At 42.6% G+C, this 9,660-nt stretch overlaps 1 protein-coding gene across 3 annotated transcripts; it reads left to right on the forward strand.

Moving 5' to 3' along the window:
• Positions 1-352: 352 nt before the first annotated feature.
• On the forward strand, positions 353-9,313 carry TSFM (Ts translation elongation factor, mitochondrial). 3 transcript variants are annotated; one of them, XM_022571673.3, is made up of 6 exons: positions 353-433; positions 698-871; positions 1,526-1,654; positions 2,391-2,513; positions 6,347-6,434; positions 8,731-9,313. In XM_022571673.3, exons 1-6 carry the CDS (start codon positions 377-379, stop codon positions 9,135-9,137), a joined length of 978 nt encoding a protein of 325 aa, XP_022427381.1. In that variant the 5' UTR covers positions 353-376; the 3' UTR covers positions 9,138-9,313. The 3 variants fall into 3 exon arrangements, with proteins under 3 accessions (XP_022427381.1, XP_089777065.1, XP_089777064.1); XM_089920939.1 differs by lacking the exon at positions 698-871 and having other exon boundaries at positions 356-433; XM_089920938.1 differs by lacking the exon at positions 353-433 and having other exon boundaries at positions 442-871.
• Positions 9,314-9,660: the final 347 nt, after the last annotated feature.

Here is a 9,660-nt window from a genome sequence, read left to right on the forward strand (position 1 = left end):
AAATATTTACTCCTCCTCCCTGTGTGACCTTGGCCAAATTTCTGAACCCACCCAACTACCTCACAAGTTTGTCATGAGTCATAAATGGATAATGAATATGAAGTACATTGGAAATAAACATGAAGTGTTACCACGTGTCTTGTATTGTTATTTTGTGATACTTCTGTCTCATGCTTTCTGTTATTTTACCTGCGGGGGGGTAATTCCCTTGTGAAATGTAGTCTCAATACGCCAAGTAGGGGAGGCGAATGTGCCCCCCGGACAGCAGGTGGCGCCATCTCCGCTTGGCGCGTTCCGGTGGAGAGTTTTGGCCCCGCCGCTACGCCGTAGGTCCGTGGCCTCAAGGGTGCGGCAACAGTGTACGGCCCCCGGAAAGATGTCGCTGCTGCGCTCACTGCGCTTCTGTTTGGTCCCGCGGCCCGGGAGCTGCCAAGTGAGTGCTCTTGGCCCTGGCCCCGTTCTGCCTTCCTTGCAGGTCTCCCGTGCTCCGGGCACGCTCCCTCCCCTTCCCCTGGCTGCGTTCGGCTCCATCTCCCCCTTCCCCGCACCTCGGTCCCTCTTCATGGTGGAGCGTCTGGGCGCTGCCTTTCCCCACCCCCTGGGTCTGTCTCTACTAAGGTCGCCTCCCGGCCGACGTGCTCCCACCCCACGAGCTCCTTGCTGCTTCCTGCTTCTCATGCTTTCTTACTCCCTCCAGGTGGGGCCCCTTCTGCTTCAGTCGCCCCAGCCGTGGCATACATTTCACGCTGGGCCCTGGCTGTCCTCCTCGGCTTCCAGCAAGGAGCTCCTCATGAAGCTGCGGCGGAGAACGGGCTACTCCTTTGTAAACTGCAAGAAGGCTCTGGAGACTTGTGGCGGGGATCTCAAACAGGTGTGGGAGAGGAAGTAGAGGGGAGCAGGGGTGGGAGTGGGGTACTGGGGCCCGACCCCAGTGCATTTGGGAGGTCGCGTAGAAGTCAGATTTGCTGCCCAGGTGACCCATAACGACAGAGTCCTAGATAGAATTCTGACTTCAATGACAGTTTCACCCATTGACTCTTACCTATTTCGAAGCAATTGACTCAGGGTCGCAGGGCTAAGAAACTATTCCACGCAAGGCTGCTATGAGGTTTCCTGCTGCTTGGGGCTGAAAGGGCTCGTGGGAGCTTTGGAGTCAGACCGACGACTAAGACCGTGGTCTTATAAGATCTTATAAGGTCTTATAAGATCGTGGTATCCTCACACTAATCCTGTGACCTTGGACACCTTGCTTAATATTTCAGAGTTGCATTGTTTTTTTTTTATATAAAGAAAATAGTACTATCTTCCCCATAGAGTTGTTGTGAAGATTAAACTTACTCAAAACACCAGGCACAATGCCCACTGTTTGTCATTTAGTGGTAGGCTGCCAATAAATGATAGATTAGTTTCTCTTGTAGGGCTGAGGGGAAGGAGAAAGAACTGGGGAACCTGAGGTATTTTAGAGCCCCATTCTGTTCTAAATTCTGTGCCTTTGTCATCTGCTTTTTATCTTTTTTATTTATAGGCAGAGAGCTGGCTCCACAAACAGGCCCAGAAGGAGGGCTGGAGTAAAGCTGCCAGGCTCCATGGCAGGAAGACCAAAGAAGGTCTGATTGGGCTGCTACAGGAAGGAAACACGACTGTGTTAGTAGAGGTGAGTTGTCAGAGTTCCAGATGCCAGGAACAGCTGTCCCTTGGGTGTAGGCTTTGTGGTAGACCCTTTGCATTCTTAAAGAAGAGGTGTTTGAGAACCATAAAAGCTAGTTAGAATTAAGCCCGTGAGACCGCAGTTACTAGCTATGGATTCATTTAAGTATAGAAATGCACAGGTTGTGGGTGAGAAAAGGCCTAGTAGTGCAGACTGTTATTCCTAAATGTGAGTCCATTGTGGCCTTACACCTCGTCACTGATTGTTTCCTGGAATAGTTAGATTTTAAAGCTAGGAATTAGACTAATTAGATGATGGACAGCAAGCAGCTGTTTTAGAGGAGGTTTAGGGGCCCAGCTGGTGAAGAATCAGGTGTGGATTAGTCTAGAGCGAGAGAAGAGATAAACAAGCTGATAAAAGTGGTTTGGCATTGGAGGAGCCTAGGGAATTAGGTGATTATGGCATGTGCCACAGGCAGGTGGTGAACTTGTAGTGAATCCTTTGGGGGACGTTATGGAACCGTCCTGTGAATGCGCAGGTTATTGCTAACTCATTGGCACAGCAGGAATCCCTTCATTCAGTTTCTGGCCTCAAGCTAGTAGAGGAACTGTGGATTTAACCCTAGAGACATTTATTTCTGTTTTGTTGCGTCTGCTGCCTGTATTACCAATACCTTGCTTTAAGGCATTTTTGGAGACTGTTAGTAAACAGCTTATACAGCAACATCAATTTCTTCCCACAGGTGAACTGTGAGACAGATTTTGTTTCCAGAAATTTAAAATTTCAACAGTTGGTCCAGCAAGTAGCCCTGGGAACCCTGTTGCATTGTCAGAGCCTAAAGGATCAACTGTCTACATATAGTAAAGTGAGTTTGGGGGTTGTCTCCAACATGCTGGATTTGTTCCTCCCCTCTTAGGGTCTTTGCTATTCCATTTTTTCAGACATTCTCATGTTTCACTTCCTTATTTTATGTTTCTGCTTAAATGTTATCTCTCTGGAGAAGAGTACCTTCCTCCTATTGCTCTATCCCCTTATTTTGCTTCATTTAAAATTTGTTGTTATAGTTCTTATATATTACATTTTAATTTATTTATTTCTCGTTTGCCTTCCCCAATAGAATGTAAGCTTCATAAGGCAGGAGATTTGTCTTTTCACTAGTGTGTCTCTGGTGCATGAGGAGTGGGCCCAGCACTTGCTAGGGGCTCTGTTGAATGAATGAATGAATGCCAGTGGAATACAGTCCATAAATCAGGTGAAGCTTTGTGTTCAGAAATCTAGAATGGCCTGAGGAAAGGATTTCTAAATATAGATGCTGGAGAAGGCACAATTTAGGAGACTAAGCATATTCTTATCTATAGAAGGATCAAGGAAGGAATTGTATCAGTATGCCTTTGATCCATCCTTATTGCCAAGGCAAAAATGAACCAACTACTCACAATTTTTTTGTTTAGTACCACCTTTTTCCTTCTGTTTATCTTTCTTTTGAGATCTTGTGGTAAATGTTAATTATTACTGGCATTAAATAGTCATATTACATGGAAAACTATGTTGAGATTATTTTTTAGAATTGTACTGAATAGATGAGTCACTTGAAGTAGAAATTCTAATCTTGACTTCGCCAGTAGCTGTTTGTAACCCTGAGCTACTCACTTACTTTACTGTGCCTCTGTTTCATTATCTGTAACAAGGGGCTTTGGTCCCTTTTAGCTTTATTAATTTTTTCCTTTCGGGCTTTATCTTTTTAAAACTTTTATTTTGAAGAAAATTCAAATTTGCAGAAAAGTTGCCAGTATTCTACAGTAAACTAGAGAGTAAATTTATCTAGATTCACCATTTGTTAACATTTTGCCTTATTTACTTTATCACTTTTTATATTCATATTATCGTCATCCCTATTGTTTTTTTATCCTTTTGGGAGTATGTTGTGGACATTAGAACCCTTTATCCCTTCAGCATGTATCTCCTAAAAACAAGGACATTTTCCTATATAACCACAGTACAGTGATCACATTCAGGAATTTTAACATTGATACAATATTTTTATTTAGATAATATACAATATACATTCCGTTTTTGGCAACTAGCAGTTTTTCTTGTGATCCAGGATCCAGTCCAGTAGCATGTGTTGCAATTAGTTGCCATGTCTGTTTGGTTTCCTTCTTTGTTCCTCAGCCTTTCTTTGTCTTTCATTACATTGACATTTTTGAAGGGTACAGGACAGCTGTGTAGAACGTCCTTCAATTTGGGTTCAACTGATGTTTCTTCATACTTAGAATATGGATTTTTGTAAGAATCTTAAATAAATTACCCTCTGTTTTTCTCAGAACATCACATCAGGAGGCACAGGGGGTTGGGACTGTTGTCTTGTTATTGATGGTGCTAATTTTGATCTCTTGGTTAAGGTAGTATCTGCCAGGTTTCTCCACTCTAAACTTACCATGTTCCTTTTTTGTAACTAGTAAGAAATCTGTATGGGAGATTTTTTTGAGACTGTGTAGACATCCAGTTCCTCAAAAAACTTGTGCCTAAAAGTTTTAGCATTCCTTGATGATTCTTGTCAGGACCAGTTGTTACTGTGATAGTTGCATAGTGGTTATTTTTCTAACCCTTATAGTTTCTTTCACATGGGTTAGTTTTATTAGGTGGCATTCTATTGTAATAAGGAGATTTCTCCTTCTCCCTTTATTTAGGGATTTACTTAGTAGCAACATTGACTCATAGATTCTTCTTTTATACAATTCATTATACAATCCATTAGTCTTTTTCTTTTTTTAAAAAAAAAAAAATTATTTATTTATTTTCGGCTGCGTTGGGTCTTTGTTGCTGCACGCGGGTCCATTAGTCATTTTAATGCTCAAATTATCCCCGGATTTGGCAAGTTTAAGCCAAGCCTATGCAAACTGGCTCCATTGTCTTTTTGGTATGGCCTTATTATTTTCTGACTACTTCCGTACTTTTTGGCATAACAGAGTATTCTGGGTTTATGTCATACTTTCCTTGCCCCAGCCATGGGATTGGCAACTTCTCCAAGGGGTCCTGATCCTTTCTGGTGGGGGAATGGTTTTTAGAAACCAAGATCTGGGCAGCATTAGGTATGCTTAATTCTACTGAGATGTCATTGCTGCTCTGCTCTTTCAGCAGAGCTAGGAAATGTGTGTGTGTGTTTCAGTTCTAATCTTGCACCACAGCTTCTTTCTTTTCTTCCCCCTTTCTATATTTGTACCTTCCTTCTCTCATAGTGAATACACTGGCTTCTAGCAATTTCAGTATGTTTGCTTATTTACTCTCTGTAGGGTACACACTTTGTTTCAGAGTTACTATCCCTGACCACTGCAAATAACAAACGTTACTAAGGAGTTCAAGATTTCTTTGATGTTCTTTTTGTCCTTACTTTGAAGTTATGTGGCCAAAGGACTGTATCGAAAGTAACTTGGATTAGTTTTTTTCCCCCTTTTGAGATTGTGTTATTCCTTTGAAATACAGTTAGAATCTGTTTCTGTTTAGTCAGTGTTTGTTTTCACCCCCAATCCTTGTTAATTTAATTTTATTTTTGTGGGTTGTTTTGTTTTGTTTTGTTGCGGTATGTGGGCCTCTCACTGTTGTGGCCTCTCCCGTTGCGGAGCACAGGCTCCGGACATGCAGGCCCAGCGGCCATGGCTCACGGGCCCAGCCGCTCTGCAGCATGTGGGATCTTCCCGGACTGGGGCACGAACCCATGTACCCTGCATTGGCAGGCAGATTCTCAACCACTGCGCCACCAGGGAAGCCCCTAATTTTATTTTTGAATATGTAAAACATTAACAAGGTTCTGGAAGTTAAAACTCTCCTCCCCCCTCCCCCAACCACATACACAAGTCTTACTTCCCTCCTCTCCCTTCCACCCCATTCCTGTCCACTCCTGTGGATAACCATCTCCACTAATTTCTGGTTATCCTTTTTGCAAAAATAAGCATATTTACACAAATATTTATTACACAAGTGTTGGTATAATAGGTATGTATTCTTTTAATTTGTTTTTTTCACTTAATATATCCCGGAAATACTCCATAGCAGCTCATGGAGACCATCTTTTTTTCTCTGTCTTTTTCCAGCTGCATAGTATTCCATTTTGTGACTGTACTGTGGTTTATTCAGCCAGACTCTGCCTGTTTGGACATTTAGACTTCCCAGTATTTTACGATTAGAAATAATTGCTCAATGAATAACTTTGTGCCTATGTACTTTTGTATTGTTGGAAGTGTATTAGAGTAAATTTCTAGAAATAGGATTGCAGGGTCAAAGGATAAAAGTGTATGTAGTTTTTTTTTTGTTTTTTGTTTTGTTTTTTATTTTATTTATTTTTTTAAAAGTGTATGTAGTTTTGTTAGCTGTTGTCCAATTCCCTGCCATTGGATTTGCACCATTTTTCATTCCTACCAACAATCTACAAACCTTTTAGTTTCAACATTTTATGATTGTATGAAAATATTGTTTCTGATTTCTAGGAAACTACATTCTAAGAAGTTAGGCCAGAGATTGGGATGGGATTGGGGGTGGAGTGCTTAGCAATTTTTAACATTCTTGGCTTAATGAAAACATTATCTATTTATACTTAGTTGTCTTAAATCATTTTCTGAGAAATAGACTATATTTTTGCTTAGTCTCTTGGTAATTTTAATTATACAGACTGACTCGTGTTCATTTTCTTTGTGCACTTAGGGCTTCTTGAATTCCTCTGAGCTCTCTGAACTTCCAGCTGGGCGTGAGAGAGAAGGCTGTCTCAAGGATCAGCTGGCCTTAGCAATTGGTGAGTATTTGTAAGGATCTGGAAACTGGAGATTAATAACTGGATCTCCTGGTATCTTTGGTATTCCTCCAAATCTAGATCAAGAATTACAAGGTCAAGTTCCTTCAAGGGTCTGATAATCTGATTGCGAGAGGTGGGTTGTGTGTTAGATATTAGTGAGCAGTGGACACCCTGAAAAGCTCACACTCTGCTGAAGAAAACCATTACCAAGCCACCTGTTATTACTTTGAGGGAAATGGGATCCCAGTGTCATCAGAATTTTTAAATTCCTTTAAAAGAATTTGGATTTGTATGAAAAAAAATTTAGTTTCTAGCTGTTTGCAACTAATTAAAATTAGTAGGCATCACTGTGCTGACCAAACAAAGCATGTCTTTAGGCAGAGATGGCCTTTTGACCTCTGGTTGACTACCTCTCTGTACACTATGAAGGAAATAGTCCGTCAGAGGTCATTTCATCTTCTTTATGAAGGGATCCAGGAGTATTTCAGGGCATCATGTTTAGGAATTTGTCCTCTCTTAAAAAAAAAATCTGATCCTGAATTTGTGAAGGTACATTCTTTCAGAACCACTGGCTATAGGAGCCGTATCTGGATCATTGGCAGTGGGAGTAGTAGGGATTTTGCCTTCTTCGTACGTGTCCTTGATGGAAGGAGGGAGGTACGGCTGGGGTTGGAGCTTGCTGGGAATTTACTGCTCATCTGATGTTTCCAGTCAGGACATCAATTCTGTTTTTATCAGGTCATCTTGAAGTATGTATGATGTTTCAGTGAGTCATGGTTGAAAAATTAGATAGACAGCTGTGTATGGAACTTATTAAGAAATTCTGGAAGAATTGGGTGTTTCAGCCTTGCCAGTTTCTGGGAATTAACTATTGGGTAGATGCTTTGAGCTGTTTTAAGATTCCTTTTGGTTTCTGGATACTTCCCTTTTATGACTTTTAGTTACAACAATGGCTAATTCAGGGATATTTACCCAGACCCCTTTGTCTATTCTCCTACCCCTACCTACCTTTTGGCTTCTTTGGACTTGTGTTAGAGGGGATAGCATCCTAGAATCTGTTTTTGGTTCTTATAAATAACTCTGAAAATATTATCTTTTAATTTTTGTTGAGGGGAAGCTGAAACCACCATATGACATGGGGCTTTGGATTGTCTGGGGCTTTTAGTTTTGGGCTTTTTCCTGATACAATGGATGATGAGGAGTTGTCTGTGTCAGTTATAGTGGTTTTTGGGAGGGATGGTGATTTGGTGGGAAAAAACACAATTGGTTTGGAGTCAGATCTGAGGGGGTTATTTTTGTTTTTTTTAAGATTTTTTTTTGATGTGGATCATTTTTAAAGTCTTTATTGAATTTGTTACAGTATTGCTTCTGTTTGACTTTTTTTTGTTTGTTTTTGTTTTTTTTGCGGTACGCGGGCCTCTCACTGTCGTGGCCTCTCCTGTTGCGGAGCACAGGCTCCGGACGCGCAGGCTCAGCGGCCATGGCTCACGGGCCCAGCCGCTCTGCGGCATGTGGGATCTTCCCGGACCGGGGCACGAACCCGTGTCCCCTGCATCAGCAGGCGGACTCTCAACCACTGTGCCACCAGGGAAGCCCTGTTTGACGTTTTTGTTTTTTGGCTACGAGGCATGTGGGATCTTAGCTCCCCGACCAGGGATTGAACCTGCACCCCCTGCATTGGAAGGCGAAGTCTTAACCACTGGACCTCCAGGGAAGTCCCTAGATCTGAGTTTTAATTCCAGCTCTGCCATACATTAGCTCTGTAGCCTTAGGCAGCTTCCTTAAGCTCTCTAAGCCTGAGTTTAAGGTGGTGATGCTAGCCAGATTGGAGCACTCACTATGTGCAGGTACTGTAATAAGTCCCTTTACACATCTTATGTATTTCTCCCATAACCCTGTTTTCAGGTTATTTTAAGTGGCATCCTCTCCATTTTACAGAAGAGAAAATGAAGGCTTGATGAATTAGTAAATGGGGTTATATCATTAAGTTACTTGCCTAAGGTCGAAGCCAGTGAGAGGCAGAACTGAGACCCGCGCCCAGGATATGTGTGACACCAGAGCCTGTGTTTCTAAATACCAGCATGGCGCCTAGTTGGTGTTCACTCCATTTCTCCCACCCTCTCCCCCCACACCCCTTTTCCTGTTTACACTGAAAACGGTATCTCTCCCTCCGTGGCACATCCACGGTGTAAATGCGGAGGACTGTCTCCCAAACTTGGCTGCTTCTGTGCATATTTTGGTACTACCACGAGCATCATATTCTGGAAGTGTGTTTTTTGTTTTTGCTCTCTCACAGGGAAGCTGGGAGAAAACATGACTCTTAAACGAGCTGCATGGGTGAAGGTGCCAGCTGGGTTCTATGTTGGCTCTTATGTCCATGGGGCAATGCACAGTCCCTCGCTCCACAACCTGGTTCTGGGGAAATATGGGGCCCTGGTCATCTGCGAGACGTCTGAGCAGAAAGCAAACCTTGAAGACCTTGGCCGCCGCCTTGGGCAGCATGTGGTGGGCATGGCTCCTCTCTCTGTTGGCTCCCTGGACGATGAGCCTGGGGGAGAGGCAGAAACCAAGATGCTGTCCCAGCCGTACTTGCTGGATCCCTCCATCACGCTGGGACAGTACGTGCAGCCCCAAGGGGTGTCTGTAGTAGACTTCGTGCGGTTTGAATGTGGAGAAGGCAAAGAGGCAGCAGAGGCTGAATAGGTTCCAGAGACTTTTGGCCCAGGAGAAAATGTTTATTCTTAACTCTGGACATTATTACAAAGAGGAGTTATTTCCTAAGCCTCTTCAAACCCAGCATTTGTTTTTCATTTGAGTTTATAATGAAATTATATACTTCATGGGTTAAGCTATTAAATAAAATTGTTATATAATAAAGAGAGTAGAATCTTTTCTTTGTTTGTGTAATGCTGGGTCTAGCTTTTTTGTGCCTGACTTGTGACAGGTTTTAGAAAACAACAGGTGGGTCTCACTGAAGTGACTGACAGTGTCTGGGAGAACAGGCATCACCAACTGTGCTGCTGCCCCCTTCAATGCAGATTTATTATGGTGTCCCTAAAATGTCTACCTTGTTCCATCCTACTCCTGTGACATAGAACTCTTGTTCGGTTTTGCTTTGTGACGCTTTGGACTATGCTTCTATCCTGGAACTTCCCCAATTACATTACTTGTGCCACATGGATTCTTTGGAATTGTTGACTCAAACTTGGAGTTGTCTGGAAAATGT

This window comes from Delphinapterus leucas, chromosome 11 (genome assembly GCF_059928025.1).
Source record: "Delphinapterus leucas isolate spDelLeu-1000000601 "Yukka" chromosome 11, BTC_Dleu_Yukka2, whole genome shotgun sequence".
Classification (NCBI taxonomy): Eukaryota; Metazoa; Chordata; class Mammalia; order Artiodactyla; family Monodontidae; genus Delphinapterus; species Delphinapterus leucas.

Excerpts from the sequence above, each read along its gene's own strand:
- TSFM (XM_089920938.1), top strand. The coding sequence starts at position 563 with ATGGTGGAGCGTCTGGGCGCTGCCTTTCCCCACCCCCTGGGTCTGTCT. Across the intron at positions 872-1,525 it reads GTGGCGGGGATCTCAAACAG|GCAGAGAGCTGGCTCCACAA; the intron begins GTGTGGGAGAGG and ends TTTTATTTATAG. Across the intron at positions 2,514-6,346 it reads AACTGTCTACATATAGTAAA|GGCTTCTTGAATTCCTCTGA; the intron begins GTGAGTTTGGGG and ends TTGTGCACTTAG.